This window comes from Oryza sativa, chromosome 4 (assembly GCF_034140825.1).
Source record: "Oryza sativa Japonica Group chromosome 4, ASM3414082v1".
Taxonomy (NCBI): domain Eukaryota; kingdom Viridiplantae; phylum Streptophyta; class Magnoliopsida; order Poales; family Poaceae; genus Oryza; species Oryza sativa.
This window is the reverse complement of record NC_089038.1, coordinates 13,812,038-13,836,771: the sequence shown is the minus strand read 5'-3', so window position 1 is coordinate 13,836,771 and position 24,734 is coordinate 13,812,038. Positions and strand designations below refer to the sequence as shown.

The window sequence follows — 24,734 nt, the reverse complement described above, 5'->3', positions numbered from 1 at the left end:
AAACATATAGGATCTGCCACAACTAATGTCATTTATTGTGGGACCCATCTATGTGGAGATTATGGATATCCTATATCTACATGGCAGTTATAGTTTAGTTGGGTAAACGATACCAAATATAGATAGAATATCTTTATGAGGACTCGGGTTAGTTTCTAAACTTGTATGTCAAGGAAATACTCGGGATCTTAGTCGGTTACGATTGTATTTTATCTGTAATCATAAATTCCGTTAGGGATATGGACTGTATTTTGTAATACGGACCCCTTCCTCTATATAAAGAGGGGTCCGGGTTCCTCTCGGGACACTTCTTTTTCCCCAGATCATACGATCAATATATACTCGGCGGAATCATCCTCGGACAGGAGTAGGGTATTACTTCTTGAATAAGAAGGCCTGAACCTGTATAAAATTCCTTGTCTTCAAACCCATCCACTTTTCTAGCTTGATAGCCACCCCCTTTAAGTATTGCCGAAATCTTGTTTTGACAGTTGGCGCGCCAGGTAGGGGTAGCGTCAAGTTCTTCGCCGATTAGTGCGATGGGTTCCGTCTCCGGCATCGACGACCTCGTCTTCTCTCCCGGGCAGGCGTTTCGGTTCGGCAGCCTCGACTTCATCACCAACGACTTCGGCAAGATCTCTCTCCTTGACTCGGATTCAATCCAGTCAGGGAAGGACTAGGTCTCAGCCCCGTTCGGTGTTCCGAACTCGACCAAGATTTACTCCAAGCTTATCTCGATCGAGTCGGCTTCAAACCACTCGGACGAGATCCCATCTATTTCAACACCACCAGATCAAGATGATGGGGCCTACTCGCCAATCCTGATGAAACTCCCCGACGACTTGGCTGCCGTCTTCACTACAAGGGCGTCTTCTCCCCGTAGGCCTAGGCGGAAGTCGGCTTCAACACCGACCTTGCCTAGCTCCAGGGAAGTCGGCGTCATACTCCGGCCACTCGGCACGGTTTCGACAGATCAACTGGAAGGCTACTTCGGCTCCCCCGGCGTCGACTCACGACCAACAGAGATCGTGGAGTACGACGAATTCGGCTACCGCTACGACAACCGTGACCTCGACGACTTCGACGAAAGCTTTGAAGACAATTACATCCCTCTCTACTTTGGCGTCTTCATGGCCGACAACGAGACGGAAGAACAACGCCAAGCCCGAGAAACAGAGGCACAACGCGTACAGCAGGAAGCCGAGCGACGCCGACTAGAAGAGGAGCGCCAAGCACAAGAGCAAGAACGACTGCGGCGAGAGCAACAAGAACGCGAACGGGCTGCAAAGGAGGCCGAGGACCAACGACAACAAGCCTTGGACGCAGGGCGACGAGCGCGAGATCTCATCGGGCAGCAAGACGTCGAGGGAACAGCGGTCTTTCGCACCCTTCAACAGAACGCTGTCGCTGCGATCACCCTTTTCGACACCCTCTTCAAGGAAGACGCACTCAATCAAGCTGATCACGTCGTCAACATCTTGAACCAGACCAAGACCATGATCGCCGCTTCGGTCCCGGTTAACTCTGGAAGCGTCTGCACGCCGACTGGCAGTCGAGCTCCCCATCTCCGATCTCATGATTATTACCAGCCAAGCCTCAGCATCACCGGCACAGGATCCAATCGCAGGAGCTGGGGCCACGACGAGCGATCTGTTCACTCGCCTCCTGAGCGACACAGGGAGTGCCGAGTTGAACGGCCTCGCTCCCCACCTCGCCAGCGTCCTGTCGATATTCGCGATATAATCAATCAGCGCCGTGCAGCACGAGGTCACCGCCATTCACCAGATCGCTACGACGACGACGTGGATAGAGTAGCTGCCTTTACTAACGACCTACGTCGAGTGGATTGGCCAGCCGGCTTCAAGCCGACTGGAATCGAGAAGTATGACGGCACCACTAATCCGGAGTCTTGGCTTACCGTCTACGGTCTCGCAATCCGCGCAGCAGGAGGAGACAGCAAGGCCATGGCAAACTACTTACCTGTGGCCCTAGCGGATTCTGCCTGGTCCTGGCTCCATGGATTACCCCGTGGCACGATTGGATCATGGGCGGAACTTCGTGACCACTTCATCACCAACTTCCAGGGCACCTTTGAACGCCCCGGCACACAGTTTGATCTCTACAACGTCATTCAGAAGTCTGGAGAATCCCTTCGAGATTACATCCGACGCTTCTCTGAACAGCGCAACAAGATCTCCGACATTACCGACGACGTCATCATCGTTGCTTTCACCAAAGGAATTCGCCACGAAGACCTAGTTGGCAAGTTCGGGCGCAAGCCTCCCAAGACAGTCAAACAGATGTTTGAAAAAGCCAACGAGTATGCCAAAGCCAAAGACGCCATTATCGCATCCAAGCAGTCGGGTCCTACTTGGAAGTCAAAGAAAGATGTGCCGACTACGGGAGGGGGTGGAAGTAACAATCACAAGGACCGCAAGCGTAAGCCCGAGGAACTCGTCGCGACTACTACACACTCCTCCCGACAACGTTCGCGCGTCAACACTTTTGACAAGATCATGAACTCCCAATGTCCGCATCATCCCAACTCCAACCACGCAGCTAAGGATTGCTTCGTCTACAAGCAGTTTGCAGAGCAATATGCCAAGAATGCACGGAAGACCCCTGACGGAGAACAAAGTACGTCGAAAAAGAAGGATGATGATGATGATCCCCCGACAGGTTTTCAAGATCACAGTAAGGAGCTCAACCACATCTTTGGCGGCCCTCTGGCTTACGAGTCTAAAAGAAAGCAAAAGCTGACTGAAAGGGAGATCAATGCTGTCCAGCCCGATACGCCCCAATATCTTCGGTGGTCGGAGATAACAATCAAGTTTGACCGCTCGGATCATCCTGACCGAGTGGTCCACCCGGGGCGGTACCCCCTGGTACTAGACCCAGTGGTTCGCAACGTCAAGCTTCGCAGATCTCTCATCGATGGTGGCAGCGCACTCAATATCCTATTCGCCAAAACCCTGGATGACATGTAGATCCCTCGCACCGAGTTAAACCCGAGTAATGCACCCTTCCACGGAGTCATCCTAGGGCTATCGGCAACACCACTCGGCCAGATCACTCTTCCGGTCACTTTTGGTACTCGGGAGAACTTCCGCACAGAGAACGTCTGCTTCGAAGTCGCTGATTTCAGGACAGCGTATCACGCCATACTCGGACGCCCGGCGTTAGCCAAGTTCATGGCCGTCCCGCACTATACCTACATGATGATGAAGATGCCCGGTCCTCGAGGAGTCATATTCCTACGGAGCGACATCAAGCAAGCTGTCACATGTGACAAGGAAAGTTGCGAGATGGCTCAAACCCGCGAGATCGCGATGGCTCAAACTCGCATTGACCAGGTAGTCGACTCGACCGCCGGCTGCGAGCTGCTCAGTTTTTTGGATTGCTACTCGGGATATCATCAGATCCGATTGAAGGAATCCGACTGCTTGAAGACTTCGTTCATTACGCCCTTCGGGGCCTACTGCTACATCACCATGCCTTTCGGACTAAAGAACGCTGGAGCAACTTATCAACGCATGATCCAGAGATGTTTCTCGACTTAAATTGGTCACAATGTTGAAGCCTATGTGGATGATGTAGTCATCAAGACCAAGCAGAAGGATGATTTGATTACGAATCTGGAAGAAACCTTTGCGAGCATCCGTGCTTTCAGGATGAAACTAAACCCAAAAAAATGCACCTTCGGAGTACTGTCAGGGAAGCTGCTTGGATTTATGGTGTCTCACAGAGGCATACAGGCCAACCCGGAGAAAGTCAACGCCATCCTCAACATGAAGCCGCCGTGTTCCTAGAAACACGTTCAAAAGCTGACTGGATGCATGGCGGTGCTCAGTCGGTTTGTCTCACGACTCGGCGAGCGGGGGATGCCCTTCTTCAAACTGTTAAAGAAAACAGACAATTTCTAGTGGGGACCCGAAGCACAGAAAGCCTTTGAAGATTTCAAGAAACTTCTCACTACTCCACCAGTTTTGGCCTCACCACACCCACAAGAGCCGCTATTACTATACGTATCGGCCACTTCTCAGGTTGTGAGCGCGGTCCTGGTTGTCGAGCGTGAAGAAGAAGGCCATGTTCAGAAAGTCCAGTGACCGATCTACTTCGTTAGTGAGGTGTTGGCCGATTCCAAGACGAGATATCCTCAAGTTCAGAAGCTGTTGTACGGTGTTCTAATCACCGTCAGGAAATTATCCCACTACTTTCAAGGCCACTCGGTCACGGTGGTTACATCGTTTCCACTCAGTGATATCCTCTATAATCGCGAAGCAAACGGGCGAATCGCAAAATGGGCCTTAGAACTGATGTCCTTGGATATATCGTTCAAACCGCGAACTTCGATCAAATCCCAAGCTTTAGCCGACTTTGTCGCTGAGTGGACCGAGTGCCAAGAGGACACGCCCAAGGAAAAGATGGAGTATTGGACTATGCACTTTGACGGGTCAAAGAGACTTTCAGGCACTAGGGCCGGAGTTGTTTTAATTTCCCCGACTGGAGAAAGACTGAGCTATGTGCTATGGATACATTTTCCTGCATCTCACAACGTGGCAGAATACGAGGCGCCCCTTCACGGACTACGGATCGCAATCTCTTTGGGAATCAGGCATCTGATAGTTCGTGGAGATTCACAGTTAGTTGTTAACCAAGTAATGAAAGAGTGGTCCTGCCTCAACGACAATATGATCGCTTATCGACAAGAGGTATGAAAGTTGCAGGATAAGTTCGATGGACTCGAACTCACTCACGTTCTTCGGGACAATAATGAAGCAGCCGACAGATTAGCGAATTTTGGATCCAAATGCGAAGCGGCCCCTTCTGATGTGTTCGTCGAATATCTTTATGAGCCAACCGTACCCAAGAGAGAAACAGTTGAAGCCGCGGACACTCAAAACATAGCTATGGTCGAAACCGACTGGAGAGAGCCTCTTATACGATTTCTGAACTCCCTCAAGATAAAGACGAAGCCGAGCGGATTTCCAGGCGCAGCAGGCTTTATATTATTCATGAGACCGAGCTGTACAGGAAAAGTCCATCAGGAATTTTGCAACGCTGTGTATCCTTAGAAGAAGGGAGACAATTGCTGAAGGACATACATTCTGGTATCTGTGGCAACCATGCTGCTGCACGCACCATTGTCAGCAAGGCTTACTAGCAAGGTTTTTTCTGGCCCACCGCTGTGTCCGATGCCGACAAGATCGTACGGACATGTGAAGGTTGTCAATTTTTCGCTAGATAAACTCATTTGCCAGCCCAAGAGTTGCAAACTATCCCGCTGTCCTGGCCGTTTGCGGTTTGGGGGCTTGACATGGTCGGCCCGTTCAAAAAGGCAGTTGGCGGTTACACACATCTCTTTGTGGCTATTGATAAATTCTCCAAGTGGATTGAAGCTAAACCGGTCATCACAATCACGGCAGATAAAGCTAGAGATTTTTTCATCAACATTGTGCATCGGTTTGGGGTACCTAATCAGATCATCACTGATAATGGTACTCAATTCACCAGTGGAGTATTTAAAGATTTTTGTGAAGACTTCGGCATTAAGATTTGTTATGCCTCCGTAGCGCATCCTATGAGCAATGGGCAAGTCGAGCGAGCCAACGGCATGGTACTCCAAGGAATAAAGGCACGAGTTTTTGACCGACTGAATCCTTATGCCGGCAAATGGGTGGAACAACTGCCATCTGTACTTTGGTCCTTGCGCACCACCCCCAGTTGGGCTACGGGCCAGTCGCCATTCTTCCTAGTTTATGGAGCAGAAGCAATGTTGCCTAGTGAAGTAGAATTTGAATCATTGCGTTTTCGTAATTTTCGCGAAGAGCGCTACGGGGAAGACCGAGTGGATGACCTACACCGACTGGAAAAGGCCCGTGAAGCAGCCTTAATTCAGTCAGCCCGATACTTGCAAGGGTTACGTTGTTATCACAATCGTAATGTCCGATCGCGTGCTTTCTTAGTCGGCGACCTGGTTTTGAGGAAAATTCAAACTACACGGGATCAGCACAAGTTATCTCCTTTATGGGAAGGGCCATTTATAATCTCTGAAGTCACTCGGCCAGGTTCCTATCGACTCAAGCGTGAAGACGGTACACCTATTGACAACTCTTGGAATATCGAACATCTTCGTCGTTTTTATGCTTAAGTTTGCTTCTGTATCTCCCTATCTTGACTGACAACATCAAGCTTTCCCTTGAAGTTATCAGTCGGGGGCTATTGTCATAATAATGGAGTGTGATTTTTATTAGTCCAATTTGCTTATTCGATTTATCATTGCCTTGCTTAATTTTTTGGCTTAGTCCATGAGGACTGAAAGTTTTTAAATAGCTTTTGCGGGTTTTAGGCTCAATAAGGCTTGACAAAAACTTTTAAGAAATCAGAAGCTAAGTATGAAACATTGGGCACAGCATAAATTCATCAGTATTGTACAAATTGTGCCTCCATCATCATCATCATCATCATCAGAATCATTGTCATTACATTACATCAATCAGTATCAGTTTTCTCATCATCAGAGTCATCAAGACCAGTCAGTCGAAGATCGGTGTCCTGAAATCTCTCCACTACATCAACTGCTATCTTGTCAGCAACCTTCTGTGCATCATTGATAAGATCGAGAACAGCTTCTTCGCTTGTCCCGTCTGCAAAGCCGTCAATGGCATCAATGTCGATTTTTGGGTAAAGGGACTTGGTCATTGCTAACGCCAGACTCGCTCCCATACTTCCAGCTTCTTTGATATTCTTGAAATATGTATCCGGAGCAACTCTCAGCTTGTCGAAGATTTCGGAAGCATCAAGTGTACTCGGGCCATTGTTATTGATGAACATCGCTTGGACGAGTGGGGTAGCAACATTAGCAACTTCATCCCTGGCCCCTTCAAGTCTTTTGATTTTGCCAACCAGGACGTCGAATTGAGCCTGCGACTTGATCTTGCGGTCTGCACCAACAGATTCATATTAATGAGTCAGCATACAGAAGGCAATGGCTTTCGGAGTATCAATTGATGCTACCTTCAACATCCTTCAAAGCCGAGTCCCCCTGTCTTGCCAGCTCTGCTTTGTCGCTTTCTAGAGCCTGAATCTGCTTCTCCAATTGAGATATCTTGGCAGCTTGCACTACATTAACTCCGGTTAATTGAAGCTACAAAGATGACAGCACAAGTTAGTCGGACGGATTTTGTGTACCTTTTGATGAACCACTTAGTTCGAAGTTAGACTCCTGGAGCTCAGCGATCCGATCCCTTAGATCGTGCTCGGTTTTCTTGGCAAGCTCTTTTGCTTCGTGCAATTGATCTCTGACAGCTTCAAGGGTTCCAAGATGAGGAACTAATTTCTCTAGGGTTGTGGTCTTCGCCTCGCTCCTAAGGTGAATCCTCTGCAAAACAGTTTTATCAGCGCTCGAGCTAGATGGCAAACAAGATGGCTGAGGTCAGGCGTCAAGGAACTTACGTTTACAATGAGAATCGCTTGGCCGAGCGCCTTTTTCAGTAGGCATACCTCTTCGTCTTCTTTTTGCCGGTTTATTACAATTCCTTGAGGTTGCAAGTCATCATCCCACCACTTGACCAAAATGGAAGGGCGCGAGTCTTCAGCCGCACGTATCCGGAGAACTTCCTCTTCATCACCAATCATTGGTCCTAATGTATCCATGGATAAAGATCAGATGATCAATTAAAGTCGGTTGGATTAACACGGTTTCAGGCAAGGTGTTTACCCGTGATGATTCCCGGGCGAGGACGAGTCGGCTCTTGTGTCTTAGCAGGAGATCCAGGCCTCGGGTCGTTGCTGGCATCATGTCCGCGAGGGCTATCAGCCTGAGCTTCAACTTCTGGAATCTCTTGGCTTGGCCCTGTGTCCGACTGGTTTCCAGTCGGGGGCTCCTGATTAACTCCGGCTTCAGCTTCGGCCGATTGGTTTCCAGTCGGGGGTTGATCACCGGATTCTACATTGTCGATTGCCGGCTGATTGTCACTCGGATGATCCTTAGCAGTCGGCCCGGTTTCCTTGGAAGAACTCGTCTCCATGTTAGTCGGATCAGAGTCCTTCCCAGAAGGATCTATATCAGATGGTTTCCTACGAGTTTGAGTTGTACTGTCAGCGTTGTTTTCATGATAAGTGAGCATCAGTACAAGGAAGAATGTTATATGATTTATACCTGGAAGACTTCCTGATCTTCGGCATAGGATGACTGGATGTTTTCTTCTTTGGAATGGCTTGCTTCGGGAGTTTTCTGGTTGTTTCTCTATCTCTAGTCTTTTCAGCATCGTCGCCTTCGTCGTCACTTAGCACTAACTTCCTCTTACAGGAATCTGACTGGCCGGCTGGATTAGAAGTGTTGGGCTGGGCTTCGGACCGGATCTTTGGTCCCCCGCTCCCCTGACCAGTCTGACGGCGAGGTGATCGGCGCTGAGCGATTGGGGGATCCGACTTCATCAGAGCAAAATCCTAGACATAATATCGTCCACTGTCAATTGATTTAACAAAAAGACGAGATCATATTTTGAGGAAGGCTGAAGTGTTTGAGTACATACCGGTGGAGGAGGGTTGAATGCATTGTATGGCACAACTGGCAACAGATGTGAATAGCCGATAACAATGGCATTTGAGAAGATCTTGTATATTCTTTCCTTCATGACCTTAAAGTCAAGAGAGTCTAGATCTTCACGATTTGGATCATGCTTGCCGTCAAACTCAAAAGCCGTGTGGGACCTCTCTTTGATTGGAGCTAACCGACTTTTGATGAAGTGCCGAGTGATTTGTTCTCCCTGCAAACCCTGTTCCTTCAGCTTTAGCATTCGTTCCATCAATTCCACTGCCTGAGCAGCTTCATCTCCCATAGGCAATGAATTCCATGTGTCCTGGTAAATCCGAGGAAGACAGGAGTACTCGGGGAGTGCGGGTTTAGGATTTTGAACGTAAAACCAGTTTGCGTGCCAGCCTTTGTTTGAGGTCTTAAAGGGCATGGAGAAATACTTTTGGCTTAGTGTTCCTCTGAGTTGGAAGCTGGCGCCCCCAACCACGCATGGTTTGCTCTTGTTCGGTTGGGGCTTGAGGAAGAAGATTCGGCGGAATAAGGCGAAATGAGGCCTAATGCCCAGAAAAGCTTCGCAGGCGTGAATGAAATTGGCAATGTGCACTATGGAGTTTGGATTCAGGTGATGCAGGCTAATTCCATAGAAGCTTAGAATTCCTCGGAAGAATCTTGAAGTTGGAAGAGAAAATCCACCATAAAAGAAGTGAGAAAATACCACGACCTCGTGTGTATCGGGGGTTGGGAACGCTTCGCCAAACGCTGGCCACCACCCGATGATCTCCTTTGCCGGAAGAACGCCGTGCGCCACCATTTCCTTCAGATTCTCCTCCGTCACGTCGGAGGGCGCCTACTGACTCTCGAAACTTTCTCTCTCTTCCGCCATGGGTGCGAGTCGAACAGTCAGATTCGGTCTGAAAAGTTGCTGGAGGGGAATGGGGAATCGGTGCGGTGGACGCGTGGAGAAGTTTCGTGGATTTTTGAGAATGGATTGGGGCGGATTGATGAACCCTAGCTTCGTCGGCGCAGCTTTGTACTGTAACAAGGAGTGGGGAAATGACGAGAGTTTCGGCGGGGAAGACGAAGCGTCGCTTGGACTTCGGTGTTTTGTTAGAGTATCGGGAGTGCTAATGGGCCTATGCCTGTACAGTACTTCAGCCCAATATTATTACCAGCGTGGCCCGTTGTGATCCCTATGGACTTAGGCGCTTTTTGCTTTGGCAATTTGTGCTCACAATGATGTGACCCGATGCTGTTAAAATCCTTTTTAACGCAGTTTGATAATTCTTTGGAATTACCACGATGCAAATAAAAAGGTGCCCGACAGAAAGGTGTTATACTATTTTTGTAAGCTTTATTAGGCTGCAAAAGCTATTTGGGTTGATTCGAGATGACTAGTTTATTAAGAGTCATTCTCTTGGCATATTATATGCTTATTTTGATTATGGTGAGGGTTATAGCCTAGGCTATTAAACTTCTTAATTACCATGATTTTTATCATATTTGGTAGATCATTTTAAGAGTTTCTTACTCGGATTCTTGTCAAATATGTCTTTTTGTGGACATTTTGAGTGTTTATCACTCGGGCCCTTTTCATATTTTTATTCTTGATATATTCAAGTTGAGAAGCAGTCGGCTGGGTATTTTACTGAATACCATGCGTGCTTTGCTATATGATGTTTGGTTGTAAAACCACTCGGTTCTTAACTACACGTTTAGTTTTTCAACTAACCACATAGTCGGGGGTTATACCTAATTAGGTGCATCTACTCGATGCACCATGTTTTATTTTCGCCCTTCACAGTCTTTGATTTTAGTACTCGGCAGGCCAGAGCAAGAGGAATTGAAGCACTCGGATTTTTGCTTTTTGTTCTGAAAAAGCTATTTCGTCGACTGCAAAGGTCTCGGGGGCTACTGTGGAGATTATAGATATCCCATATCTACATGGCAGTTATAGTTTAGTTGGGTACACGACACCAAATATAGATAGAATATCTTTACGAGGATTCGGGTTAGTTTTTAAACTTGTATGTCAAGGAAATACCCGGGATCTTAGTCGGTTACGATTGTATTTTATCTGTAATCATATATTCCGTTTGGGATATGGACTGTATTTTATAATACGGACCCCTTCCCCTATATAAGGAGGGGTCCGGGTTCCTCTCGGGACACTTCTTTTTCCCCAGATCATACGATCAATATATACTCGGCGGAATCATCCCCGGACAGGAGTAGGGTATTACTTCTTGAATAAGAAGGCCTGAACCTGTATAAAATTTCTTGTTTTCAAACCCATCCACTTTTCTAGCTTGATAGCCACCCCCTTTAAGTATTACCGAAATCTTGTTTCGACAATCTATATATACTACTTGGTTCCTCTACATTACTCGTGGCCTTAAGACACTCATAGGACAAGGTACTCCTAACGTGCCTCTAGCCCATTTATCCACGAAATTGGCCCGGAATCATCCATAGGCCATGCATCCCCACAGTGCTTGCGACCTCTTTTAAATGGCTTAACTGGATTATGTTATTAGTGAGGTAACACAGCCCACAAATACATACCTAGCCGGTGCCCCAGCCGAATGGGCCACAGATAATCTGCCCCATCTGCCCCTTCCTTCTCGTGACGCATCGACTCCAATCCGCGTTCCTATCCTCAGCGCCGCTCGCTCTGCCTTCCGCCGCGCCGCTCCACTTTTCCTCCCCACTCGTGCGCATCGTTTCTCCTCCACATCCACGGCGCCGCTTCTCCTCCCCATCCGCCACGTCGATCCGCTCTCCTATCCTGCCACGCTTCTTATCCTCCCATCCCTCGGCGGCGCGCCACCGTTAACCATGCAGGGCTAGGGTTTGCTTACCTCTTGCAGACAACGACGGCGAGGGAGAGCTCGAGCAAGGGTTTCTCTGGAGGGGAAGGTGAGGATTGCATGGGAACAACTCTGTCGGTGGCGCGAGCGGCTATGGCGAGTTGGCCGTGAATTGGAGAGGGCGAGGCGTGAGGGACTCCCACCCACGGAGCCGAGCAACCATGTGAGCGTGGGAGCAACGAAATCTTGCGCGGGAGGAAGAAATAGGTGGGGGCGGGAGGGCAATTTTGGGATTCTTCTCCCAGGCGGCGCGAGGGGAACGCGCGCGACAGAGCCACACCCTCCACAGTGCACACGAGAAGCTCTTTCTCCGCCGCGCGTGGACTTAGGAGGGGAAGAATAGCGTATCTCAACGTGGGAACGAGGGACTCTAGTGGGGTGCACTCCCGGTTGACAGGTGGCGATTTTTCTAGCTAGCAGTGCGAAGAAACTCGCTACGTCCCCGCACTGTGAAAGCCCTTTATAATGTTGTTATTGTCAGTGCGTGTAACATTTTTGTCAACTATACGGGCATCTCCAGTGTGCCATCAATTTTGCTGTGCAAAATCAGTAGCGTGTCTGAGTGTTCGAACTTCACAGTGTAAACACCGGTTTGCGGCTCCCACCACTCATTCTGAGCAAAGAGAAAGCCAACTAAATTACTTCCTCCGTTTTGAAATATTTGACGCGTTTGATTTTTTTAATATGTTTGACCGTTCGTCTTATTAAAAAAATTTAAGTAATTATTAATTTTTTTCTATCATTTGATTCATTGTTAAATATACCTATATGTATACATATAGTTTTACATATTTCACAAAAGTTTTTTTTTTACATATTTCACAAAAGTTATTGAATAAGACGAACGGTTAAACATGTGCTAAAAAGTCAACGGTAACCAATATTTAGAAATAGAGGCAGTATTATTTTTCTTTCCACGCATCAGTATGTATGTGCTCACCATGCAATGGTGCATTTTTTTTATTCGGCTTGGTTCGAGTCTTCTGACATATACAGTTCGACTCTCCCCAATGTGTTCGGTTCGTTTTGTGGCGCGACGGTTTGATTTATTCATACACTCGAGATGCTCTAACGTTGTAGACAACATAAGTTTGTCCAAATTATAGCAATGATCTTGCTAGTCTTTCTCATTTTTCCAGATTTTCCTAAATTCCATTCAATTTTCTAAATGTTCTTACATTTATTCTATGGTTTTACACAGGTTGGTTTTTGGCTCAAACTGATCGGTTTTCTCCATAAGCCGTTTGAAATCCATTTTTAGTTTGCTTGAACTGTCCGCTAGGATTCAGATTTTGGTTTACAAATTATACAGTCGCATTTTTTAATCTCGTTAATTCGCCAGGAACTAACATTTCAACCTTCAAATGGTTTTGTAAACCACGCCGGTCATCAAAGTATGAGAAATAATCATTGTTGGTGCAACAAATTATGTCCTTTAGTGGGTTAACCTTCATATTTTATGTTACTGTTGCAATTTGGTTAAGAAAAAGCAACCATCCAAACACATACAGACAAAGAAAATGTTAAGTGCTTTCATCGAGACATTACCTACATATTTGTTAGGCTAAAATACCTACATATTTTGTGTCCTGACTCCTGAATAGGGCACATAATTCTTCCAGGCAGGATATCACAAATTGCAGGATTCATTTACAAATGTAAGATCCTGCATAATTCTTTCAGATGATTCTTTTGAAAGAAAATCTACGTCTTCGGTGAGGCCTCTGGGCTCCGGACAAATTTTGGAAAATGTTCAACCCTGCCGATTCAGTGCTCAGAGGAGTTGCTTGCTGGGATACAGCCGGAATTGCCCTGCCATGTTGCATCCTTCCCCTGCAAGTACTTAGGTCTACCCCTTTCCATCTTCAGGTTGAAGAAAGAAGACTTGCAGCCATTCGTTGACAGCATAGCCCGGCGGCTTCCAGCTTGGAAATCCAACCAAATGTCGTTGATAGGTCATGTAACAATGGTTCAGTTTGTACTCAGTGCAATCCCAATCTACCTGCTGATTACTATCGATGCACCCAAGTGGGTGATCAAAGGAATCGACAAGATCCGACGCGGGATTCTCTGGCAGGCAAGGCGCAAGCCAATGGAGGTTGCTGCCGGGTCGCTTGGTCGAGGGTCTGTGCTCCTAAGAACTATGGCGGTTTAGACTTGCCAAATCTGGAGTTGATGGGTATTGCACTTCGCTCCAGATGGACTTGGCTACAACGGACTTCACTAAGTAAACCATGGCAAGGCCTAGACATCCCGGGGTCGCAAAAGGAGAAGAGCTTCGTGGCTGCATCCACAGTCTGTCAGCTGGGAGATGGACAAACGATCCTCTTCTGGGAGGATAGTTGGCTGCAAGAGGGCTGCATCCGATCCATTGCCCCTAACATCTACGATCGTGTTTCGCCTCACGTGCACCAGCGCCGGACGGTGGCCGAGGCACTAACGGATCGTTGATGGATCGGGGACATCGCTGGGGCACTTGGGATTCAAGCCATCCTGGAGAATCTGAAGCTTTGGTCGCTAGTCCAATCGGTGACCTGTAACCCTACCACTCCTGATTCTTTCAGCTGGAAATGGGAAAGCTCGTGTCAGTACAGCTCAATATCTTCTTATAAGGCTCTGTTCTTTGGTCGGATCTCCTTCCTCTTGACCCCGATCTGGAAATCGTTTGCTCCACCTCGATGCCGCTTCTTCCTGTGGTTGGTAGCAATGAACAGATGTTGGACCGCTGATCATCTACGGAGCCGGGGGTTGCCTCACCCAGACCGTTGTGTTCTTTGCGATCAACAGGAGGAGAGCATCGACCACATTCTGGTAGGCTGACCTGAGTCGAGGCAGCTTTGGTGTTGGACATTAAGAGCGATAGGCAATCCGGACTGTCTACCCACCTCTGGCTCTGTGAAAGCCGGATGAAGTTGAGAGAGCAGCATCGCCGGGAATTTGACACTATTGCAACGCTGGTGGCCTGGTCGATTTGGAAGGAGCGAAACAACCGGATCTTCAATCAACAGAGCAAGTCTTGGATCGAATTGGCGAAAGCGATGGCGGAAGAAGCCGTGCTTTGGAAGTCGGCAAATGTAGGGGTCCCTTCAGTTTTACCTCTGCGAGGTCGTGGTAGCCAAATCTAGCGCGAGATATCCCCATTAGATCCCTAGCCTCCAGTACCAGTCCCGTGCTTGTTTTTCATTTCACATTGTAAATAATGGAAAAAAATGTGCTCCTTGCGTATTCCAAAAAAAAAGAAAATCTAAAATGTATGAATACTTCTGTATTGTAAAGTTATTTTTTTTTGAAAACCGAGCCAGCATTGTTGGTGTTATATTAAGTAGGGGAGAAACTATTTACATGATCACCAAACGGTGAAGGAGAAAAGGAAAAAGAAAAATAAAAGAAAAGAAAAATAAAAGAAGAAATAAAAAGAAACAAGAAAAACACTAATCAATCAAAAGGTCTTAGGCCGATAATCTCGCAATGTTTGTTGCTCCACATATTCTCCATAGCTTGACTTCATCATGAATCTTGTCTAGTAGCTGCTGCAGGGTTTTTTCTTGATTTTGAAATACTCTTATGTTCCGATCACACCATATTTCCCATGCTACCAACATGTGGATTGATTTTTTTGCCTTAGCTTTTTCCTTCCCACCTTGAGATGTTCTCCTAATCCACCAGTTCAACAGCGATTCATTTTCATCATGTGTCAGGTCAATTTCATTGCAGTTCAGCCTCCCTAGGACCCTCTCCCAAACCTGCCGCACAAAAGGACAATCCTTGAAGAGATGTTGAGTTGTTTCTAGGTTCCTGTATCATAGTTAACAGAAATAGTTGTTTGGCCATTGTCTGATCTGCAGCCGATCCGTTGTCCAAATCCTATTTTGTAGTAACAGCCAGGCAAAGTGTTTGCATTTGGAGGGAGCCCATTGCTTCCAGATTAGTTTTGCTGCAGCTGAGCTTATCCTTCCGTTGAATTGTGCTATATAGGCTGATCTCGCACTATATTTCCCATTGCTCGTCCATCTCCAAGTTATGGTATCATCAACACCTTCCATTTATTGTAAAGTTATACTTCTGAAACCCCTTTTAATTATAAAAACATGCAGTAGAAATTTTATTCTTTACCTATGAAAAAAAACCCCTTACATGGACAGATGAAAGAGTGAAATTTTGTAATAAATGGACATGTACATGTAGTTATTTTTAATATATAAACCACTAGAGTCTGTACAAGCAGTCAGGATCGAATGGAAACTTTGACCAAGATCCCACAATCATATTGGTGTGATACTGTGATCATACCAACTGGAAAAATCTACATATGAACTGATCCTTACAACCAATTTAAGATCTGGAACGCGTGAATTGGAAATTAAACAATACAGTTCGTCAGTTCCCGTGTTTCCTTACCAGCCTTACTACCGTACCAATACCTGCTCTTGAATTGCCTTCTTTATATGCAAGGACAATGCCTCAATTGTTTTTACTGAAAGGGACAACGCCTGAATTGAATTGTTAATGTTGATGATATCAGCAATTTGGTACATGGAAACGACTACCATTTGTCGGCACGGCTAATTATTGACCCCCCCCCCTCCCCCCCCAAAGAGAAATGGTCAAGTCAATCTGTCTTCACAGATAAACCAAAACCATAATAATCTAGCCCAGCTTGGTGTGAAGTGTGAACTTACTGAGAGATCAAGAAGACAAGTAGCTGACCACTGCAGACTCCAGAGTCCGGTGACCTTGGCGATGGTGAGACCATTTTGCCGGTCACCGCATCAGCTCCACCATTGCCATGCTGACATCAGGTGAGAACTGACAACATCTTCTCTCATCTCTGGCAGAAATGCCCCAAGTTTCTTGCTTAATTGGTTCTTCATCGCATTCTCAGTTCACATCCAAGCACCATGCTTCCGGCCAACTTCTTCTTCTTCATCATCGTCATCGTCATCATCGCACTCGCAACCATAGCACCGCCGGTCTCTGCGGAGCGGTACGACTATCCCACTGCCAACCTCTCGACGCGGTGGGTGAACAATGCCGCGGCGCTCCAACACAGCGTCGGCTACTCCGACGGGTCGGCCGTGCGTGCCATCGTCCTCCGTTCACCGAAGACCTTCTACGGCCCCTCCTACGCCGCGGGCTTCTTCTGCTCTCCCCCCTGCGACGCGTTCCTCTTCGCCGTCTACATCGTCTACACCAACAGCGGCGCCGGGATCACGATGACGACCACCGGGATCCCGCAGGTGGTCTGGTCGGCCAACCGGGCTCGCCCCGTCCGGGAGAATGCCACCCTCGAGCTCACTTACAATGGCAACCTGGTCCTCAGTGATGCTGATGGTAGCCTCGTCTGGTCAAGCGGCAGCTCGAGCCGGTCTGTGGCTGGCATGGAGATCACTGACACCGGCAATCTTGTGCTGTTTGATCAGAGGAATGTGACGGTGTGGCAGTCTTTTGATCATCCGACTGACACACTCCTTCCTGGGCAGTCACTGATGGAAGGCATGAAGCTCAGAGCAAACAGCACTACAACAAATTCGACTGAGAATCAGGTGTATATGGCTGTTCAACCAGATGGATTGTTTGCTTATGTTGAATCCACACCACCACAGCTCTACTATTCTCATTCAGTGAACACAAACAAGAGTGGAAAAGATCCAACCAAGGTTACCTTCACCAATGGCAGCCTTAGCATATTTGTGCAGTCCACTCAGCCAAGCAATATCTCACTGCCACAAGCCAGCTCCACCCAGTATATGAGGTTAGAGTTTGATGGGCACTTGAGGCTGTATGAATGGTCTAATACAGGAGCAAAGTGGACAGTCGTGTCTGATGTAATCAAGGTATTCCCTGATGATTGTGCTTTCCCAATGGCGTGCGGAAAATACGGGATATGCACAGGTGGGCAATGTACCTGTCCCCTTCAGAGTAATTCTAGTTTAAGCTACTTCAAGCCGGTCGACGAGCGAAAGGCAAATCTTGGTTGCTCACCACTGACACCAATCTCTTGTCAAGAAATGCGAAGCCATCAGCTCTTGGCCCTTACTGATGTTTCATACTTCGATGTCAGCCACACCATCCTGAATGCAACAAACAGAGATGACTGTAAGCAATCCTGCTTGAAGAATTGCTCCTGCAGGGCCGTTATGTTCAGGTATGGCCAGAATGATTCTGATGGCACATGCTTCTCGGTATCGGAGGTCTTCTCGTTGCAAACGATACAACCTGAAGCCCTTCATTACAACTCCTCTGCTTACCTCAAGGTGCAGCTTAGTCCTTCTGCTTCTGCTTCCACAGCAAACAAAACAAAGGCAATTTTAGGTGCAACAATTTCAGCAATTCTTATCCTTGTACTGGCTGTCACAGTTATCACCCTTTATGTGCAAAGGAGGAAGTATCAAGAGATAGATGAAGAAATTGATTTTGAGCCATTGCCTGGAATGCCAGTGAGGTTTTCATATGAAAAGTTGAGAGAATGCACCAAAGATTTCAGTAAAAAGCTCGGTGAAGGTGGATTTGGATCAGTCTTTGAAGGAGAAATAGGTGAGGAGAGAGTTGCAGTTAAACGACTAGAAAGTGCTAAACAAGGAAAGAAAGAATTCTTGGCAGAGGTTGAGACTATTGGCAGCATTGAGCACATCAATCTTGTCAGGCTGATAGGATTTTGTGCAGAGAAGTCAAATCGGCTTCTTGTATATGAATATATGCCAAGAGGGTCACTTGATAGGTGGATATATTACCGCTACAACAATGATCCTCTTGATTGGTGCACAAGGTGTAGGATCATTATGGATATTGCCAAGGGTTTATGTTATCTTCATGAGGAATGCAGGCGAAAAATTGCTCATTTGGATATCAAACCACAAAACATTCTCTTAGACGAGAAATTCAATGCCAAACTGGCTGATTTTGGACTTTCCAAGCTAATAGACAGGGATCAAAGTAAAGTAGTGACTGTGATGAGAGGCACGCCTGGATATTTGGCACCTGAATGGCTAACATCACAGATCACTGAAAAAGTTGACGTCTACAGCTTTGGAGTTGTTCTCCTGGAAATAATATGCGGAAGGAAAAATATTGATATTTCGCAGCCAGAGGAAAGCGTTCAGCTCATCAATTTATTGCGAGAGAAGGCTAAAGACAATGTATTGATCGATATAATTGATAAGAAAAGTACTGATATGGTCTCACACCACCAGGAGGAAGTGATTAAAATGTTGAAGCTCGCAATGTGGTGCTTGCAAAATGAGAGCAGCAGAAGGCCTTCGATGTCGATGGTTGTCAAGGTATTGGAAGGCGCAGTGAGCGTGGAAAATTGCCTAGATTACAGCTTTGCCAACGCAAATTCAGTGATATCTGCTCAAGACAACCCATCCACATATTCAGCTCCACCCTCTGCATCGATTCTATCTGGTCCAAGATGAAATAGGTGGGATACTGAGCACAAGAAAATCCATCGCAATCTATGCACATCATATTTTGTAACTACTTTGGTAATCTATCATAGTTCTTCTTGTGAGAAGTATGTTTCACAATGCACTGGAACAATAATGTACTAATAATATTATCTTTAAACTGCAAATATGTACTAGCTATCTGAACTGCATATCAATATTATCACTAAATCTGAGCAATAGTACATATGTTGGATTTTTCGGGTGATGTTTTTCAATATGGCGGAAAATATCTCTAGATAGCAGAGGAGGCTTGCCTGGTGGTAGGTATGGACTGTGGATCTCGCGGCCGGCGACGGCGCCCAGAACCGAACGAGATGGATTTGGTGATACCTTGGGTTTTTGCCAGGGTGGGGATTGACGCCGAGGAGGAGACGTTGAGTGGAAGTAGGTCGCCGGAGACGAACGCCGTTCTCGCTGCGGCCATCATCGTGGTGGTGCTTTCGATCGCGGCTCGGCTGCCGGCCGCTGCCGCCGCGGCGAAAGGGTGAATGGAAATTGGGAAGGGCCCAACTGTTCCACGCACCGCCACGGATATCCGGTGACTTTGCCCATCGAATGTTTAGATCTATACATACGTGGAGTATTAAATATAAAAAAAACTACTTACATAGATTACGTGTAAATTACGAGACAAATCTTTTAAGCCCAATTGCTTCATGATTTAACAATATCGTGCTACAGTAAATATTTGCTAATGACGGATTAATTAGGCTTAATAAATTCGTCTCGCAGTTTACAGACGGAGTCTATAATTTGTTTTGTTATTAGTCTACGTCTAATACTTCAAATGTGTGCCCGTATATCCGATGTGATGCACCAAAACTTTTCACCCGTAGATTTAAACACAACCTTTGTGCAGTTTGCAGTTGTACTACACAAAGTCAGAGGAGTCTCATCCCAGCGCGTGTTGATGTAAAAACACAAGGCCTGGGAGATCTGCTTAACTCCAATGCAGGTCTAAAAGCTTGCCTTTAGGTGTATGAGTGTGCCAGTTGATTTGATCCTGCAATCAACAAGAAACAAAGATAAAGAAACCGCGGTTAAATTCATAAACGATAGCCGATCGACTAATTGCCGATGACATATCACTTATCTCTGAGCCGATGTCATATGTGAATCGATCGGCAAATGTTAATAAGTACGGAAGAACTAAATCTACTCGATCGGCTGTAGATATTAATAATATATAGTCCTTATGTCGATATATACTTAAATCAAGTGATTGGGATAGATCGGTCGCCATGCCGAGACAGTATAAATCACTTAGATCAAAATATATATTAACAACAAGACTATATATCTGTTCATAGCATAACCGATCAGATAGATCTAGCACGTATCGGCTAATACTCCGATACTACTCGATATTAAAGCAAGTAAAATACATTACACAGAAGCTAACATATTTTATTGTAATGATATCCTAACATAATGAAATATAAAGCTAAATCAGGTAAAATCGGCTGAAACCCCGATACTACCCTAATTGGCAACCAAAAAGCAGATTGAGATTCTAATCACGACTTATAAGATCAAACCTAACTGATGCAGCTATAAGTATAAAAAGAAGGACAATTTCTAGACAATCAAGCCGTTGGATATTTCATAGAGTAGTAGATATCCTATATAATCTAAGTCAACATCAGTATTTAACCTAATCGGCTGACTTCTCGTACCAGACGTTAGCCGATTGACGGTTAGATAGCGATATTGCCGGAGATTATGTAAGATATATGATAACTCGACAAATTACATAAATAAGATTAGAGTATCATAAAGATGGAAGCACTAATCCTAATAACGCAAGCCACCATAACAAGTTTTACCTCTTGTTGAAGATCAAAACCGATGCAGCTCAACCCGAAAGTAAGAACTCGTCGAAACAAAACAAAAGTTAAAAGGGTGGCGATGCGTGTGTTAGTTTGATTACATGGGGCTCGGGGTCTATTTATACCCGAGATTACAAAATATGTCTATATCGGACACGATTCTTATCTCTAACAAACTCTAAAATACCATAAGTCTTTGTGGCAGACTTTTGCCCAAACATATCTCTAAGGAAATTACATAAAATATCCTAATTAATAGATACAATTGCCTTCTTAGGACTCTATCCATGCACGACAATCCTCATGAAGCTCGTTAACCTAACCCGACAACGTATATCGTGCTACATTGTCAGATTCAACTCAATTGGCTAACCCTATCCAACTCGGACTCTGCCGATCCTGATCGTAGCCGATTCGGATTTCAGCTGACTTTACTCTGTTTCCGGGACGATCTCTATCTCGAACTCCGTTTCGATTCCTTCTTCATCTCCGATACTTAGATTACCAAATTTGGTCGTTAACAGCGCGACACGAGAAAATGGACATTTGGTCATTCTCGAAACGCGGTTTCGCTAAAATGCCATCCAAAAACACGATTCGTTAAAATGCCAATATGGACCACGTGACCACATCTACTTTGCCATTTTCTCCATTTTCGATTTCATTTTCGCTAAAATGTGCCTTGATGAGATGATATTGCCCCTTCGGTTGGATGTTGAAAACCGTTGTGCATCGAGCTGGTTGAGCCATTTCAGCTAGTTGCTGGCTTCTCTGCCCGTCGGTAAGTGCCGCCACCACCGTCACCTGCATCGCCGGTCCATTGTTGTGTGAAATACTATAGTACTGAAATGTGCATGCACGGGTGCACTAGCCACAAGAACACTAACACGCATCAGAGCTGAAGATAGAAGTAGGAGAAGTTTTTCATTGTTCATCTACTAAAAGATGTTTAAATAGCAAGAATTGAACAGAGCAAGACGATGATGTGCGTTACGAGTAAATACAAAGTTCATGGCAAAGATGGAACAAATTAGCAGGGAAATCACCCAAAAAAAAAATGCAAGGGAAGAACAAACAACAGAAAAAAAATAAATAGAAAGAGAGGAGGAGGAAAAACAAAATGGCAGCATTAACATCTCTCTGCCCTTGTTCAATCTCCAAGAACTCAACGTTACATACACCAACCCATCGAAGCCGAAGCCTGCGTGATTGATCTTCTCAGCAATGTCCTTCTTGGCTGCAGTATTGTCGATGGCTCTTGCTCCAGCTAGGTAGCAGCTAAACCTTGTCCGTGCAGCAATGGCGACGCAGCCGGGAAGAACAAGCTTGGGTGGCAGCCACCGCACCGGCTCCGGCATGTCGGCGGCGACGACCCTGGCCGGACTAGCCTTCGTCGCCCCGCCACCACCACCGCCACTGCCGATTCCCAGCTGGAGTAGTACGCCTCATCCGCTACCGCACCGCCGCTGTCGCCCGTCGCCGCCCCTCTTGCTCGCCGAACTGCACGCCCCTGCAAACACAACGGTACGCGAGCGCGTCAGAACAAGCCTGGAATGCGAAGAAACCAACATCGAGTTTCTCGCACCGGTGTGGCGACCATACCGAGTGAAGTTGAGAGGAGAAAGACGAGGAGGATGAGGAGCGGCAAGGCGGCGACGGGACTCTCCGTCGGCGGCTGCGGCGCGTCGAGCCATGGCCGGTAGCTCGCGAGATCTCGATCCCCTTTTAGCCGGCAAGCAGGGGCAAAATCGTCTCATCAAGCTCTACTCCAGCGAAAATGAAATTGAAAATGGAGAAAAGAGAGAAAATGGAGAAAATAGCAAAGTGGCTGTGGTCGCGCGGTCCATATTGGCATTTTAACAAATTGCGTTTTTTAGATGGCATTCCAACGAAACCATGTTTTGAGGATGGCAAAATATCCATTTTCTCGCGTGACACTGGCCAGTGTGGGCCCCATGATTTAATTCCCATTTTTCCCATTGCTCTGTGTGTGTATGTTTTTTTTTTCTCATGTGCGTAACTCCACAAATTTCCACTTGTTTCCAAATGAGTTTTTTCTAATGACGCGCATATGGAACAAATGGATATATCTATTTCGAATGAAACTTTTGCACATATCCGCGTATCGAATGTATCGTATATTGCCATGATGATACGTACAACTCACACTTTCACTGGTGGAGAAATATCTTTCGTCGGTCGGCCGAATTCCACAATAGTCCTAGATGCAATAAAAACCGGGGCTACCGGGACTAAAGATCAAATATGCCCGTTACCCGGTTCAAATGCTGTCAGGGCCTGTCAGGCCCCCCCGGGATCTTTAGTCCCGGTTGGTAACACCAACCGGGACTAAAGTCCCACCCCTATATATATATATGTCTTCTTCCTCCTCCAGCTGCCCGAGCAAGCTTCAAAATTTCTTCAAAAAAGATAGAAGGTCATGCCAAAATTTCTAGTGAATTAATTTTGATGATTACATACAAATCGGAGGTGCCTAAAAGGTTTGCAAGTTCATCCTCCAATATTTTTTTTTGTCATATTACATTTGGAGCTATGTTTTACACACTTTTTTGTCTCCAAAATTTAGTTGTAAGTTGATAAGAGAGAAAATTTGTGTGGGAAAGAAAGAATATATAGAAATTTAGTTGATTTGCTAAAGAAGGTTTTATAAAATAGTTGAGAAGGAAAATATAGTGAAAGTTAATCTTAAATAATAGAAAACAAACTAAAATGAAAATTAAAAGAAGTAAAACACATTAATATTAGTTTAAAACATTAGAAATAGTAAATAAGAATTATTTGGTGTAATATTTTATGATTTTTAAATGAATAAAGATATGTCATTATTGTATAACTGTTGAAAGAGTTCGTAATTATTTTATAATTATTATATGATTGTCATTATTGTAAGAATAATTATTTGTGTACGATTTTTTTTCATGTCATGTAGATGGATCGGCAATGGATGTACGCTGACCGGCGGTCCAAAGAGTTTATTGACGGCGTGCATTATTTTTTGAGAGTGACCAAAGCTAACAGGCATAAGGGTTTTATTTGTTGTCCATGCAACAAGTGTAAGAATCAGAAGGAGTATTCTGCATCCAGGACAATTCATTTCCACTTGTTTGAGTCGGGGTTCATGCCAAGCTATAATTGTTGGACATCCCACGGAGAGCAAGGTGTTGAAATGGAAGAAGATGAAGTGGAAGATGACAATATTCCGGACTTTGCTCAGTACGTTGGATTTGAAGGAAATCAAACGGGCGAGGAGGAAAGGGATGCTGATGGTAACGACGTTGCGGATGATCTTGGTCAGATGTTGCAGGACGCCAAGGAGGACTGCGAAAGTGAAAAGGGGGCCATAAATTGGACAAGATGTTAGAGGACCACAGAACGTCGTTGTACCCAGGTTGCGAGCAGGGGCACAAAAAGTTGGATACAACTCTGGAGTTCTTGTAATGGAAGGCAAAAAATGGTGTTAGTGACAAGGCATTTGGCGATTTATTGAAACTCATCAAGAACATTGTTTCGGAGGGAAACAAATTGCCCGAGACAACGTACGAGGCTAAGAAGATAGTCTGCCCTCTAGGACTGGAAGTTCAGAAGATTCACGCATGTCCGAATGATTGTATCCTATATCGCGGTGAGGAGTACGAGAACCTAGAAGCATGCCCTATTTGCAAAGCACTACGATACAAGATTAGACGAGACGATCCAGGAGAAGTTGACGGGCAGCTAACAAAGAAGAGAATTCCTGCTAAGGTGATGTGGTATTTCCTTATAAGACCACGGCTAAGGCGTTTGTTCAGGAACAAGGGGAATGCTAGAATGATGCGATGGCACGCTGAAGAGCGTCAACAGGACGGGATGCTGAGACACCCCGCCGATGGTTCGCAGTGGCGAAACATCGATAGAAAATTTAAAGAATTTGGAAAGGACGCACGAAACATACGGTTTGGTTTGAGTACGGATGGCATGAATCCTTTTGGAGAGATGAGCAGCGGCCATAGCACTTGGCCCATTACGATGTGTATCTACAACCTCCCCCCTG

At 45.9% G+C, this 24,734-nt stretch overlaps 2 protein-coding genes and 1 long non-coding RNA gene across 3 annotated transcripts; 1 reads left to right on the top strand and 2 right to left on the bottom strand.

The window, feature by feature from the left end:
• Positions 1-6,427: 6,427 nt before the first annotated feature.
• On the bottom strand, positions 6,428-11,700 carry LOC107280796 (uncharacterized). The gene is made up of 7 exons (XM_015781091.3): positions 8,538-11,700; positions 8,162-8,451; positions 7,721-8,079; positions 7,456-7,643; positions 7,192-7,381; positions 7,018-7,122; positions 6,428-6,944 (listed from the first exon to the last, which is right to left on the bottom strand). Exons 1-7 carry the CDS (start codon positions 9,348-9,350, stop codon positions 6,493-6,495), a joined length of 2,397 nt encoding a protein of 798 aa, XP_015636577.1. The 5' UTR covers positions 9,351-11,700; the 3' UTR covers positions 6,428-6,492.
• Positions 11,701-14,690: 2,990 nt separating this feature from the next.
• On the top strand, positions 14,691-19,368 carry LOC4335423 (G-type lectin S-receptor-like serine/threonine-protein kinase SD2-5). Its single transcript, XM_015778555.3, has 2 exons — positions 14,691-16,205; positions 16,289-19,368. The coding sequence occupies exons 1-2, from the start codon at positions 16,147-16,149 to the stop codon at positions 18,819-18,821; spliced, it is 2,592 nt and encodes an 863-aa protein (XP_015634041.1). The 5' UTR covers positions 14,691-16,146; the 3' UTR covers positions 18,822-19,368.
• A 2,278-nt stretch (positions 19,369-21,646) lies between these two features.
• Positions 21,647-22,462, bottom strand: LOC107280689 (uncharacterized). Its single transcript, XR_001545250.3, has 2 exons — positions 22,286-22,462; positions 21,647-22,193 (listed from the first exon to the last, which is right to left on the bottom strand). It is a non-coding gene; the product is annotated as an uncharacterized lncRNA (long non-coding RNA).
• Between the last annotated feature and the right edge of the window lie 2,272 nt (positions 22,463-24,734).

What these genes read in the sequence shown, in the direction of transcription:
- LOC107280796 (XM_015781091.3), bottom strand. Translation starts at nt 9,350, where the DNA reads ATGGTGGCGCACGGCGTTCTTCCGGCAAAGGAGATCATCGGGTGGTGG. An exon ending in TCGCCCGGGAATCATCACGG is followed by an intron (nt 7,644 to 7,720) that starts GTAAACACCTTG and finishes TGGATACATTAG; the next exon opens with GACCAATGATTGGTGATGAA. An exon ending in AAGCGATTCTCATTGTAAAC is followed by an intron (nt 7,382 to 7,455) that starts GTAAGTTCCTTG and finishes ACTGTTTTGCAG; the next exon opens with AGGATTCACCTTAGGAGCGA.
- LOC4335423 (XM_015778555.3), top strand. Translation starts at nt 16,147, where the DNA reads ATGGTGAGACCATTTTGCCGGTCACCGCATCAGCTCCACCATTGCCAT. An exon ending in CATTGCCATGCTGACATCAG is followed by an intron (nt 16,206 to 16,288) that starts GTGAGAACTGAC and finishes TCGCATTCTCAG; the next exon opens with TTCACATCCAAGCACCATGC.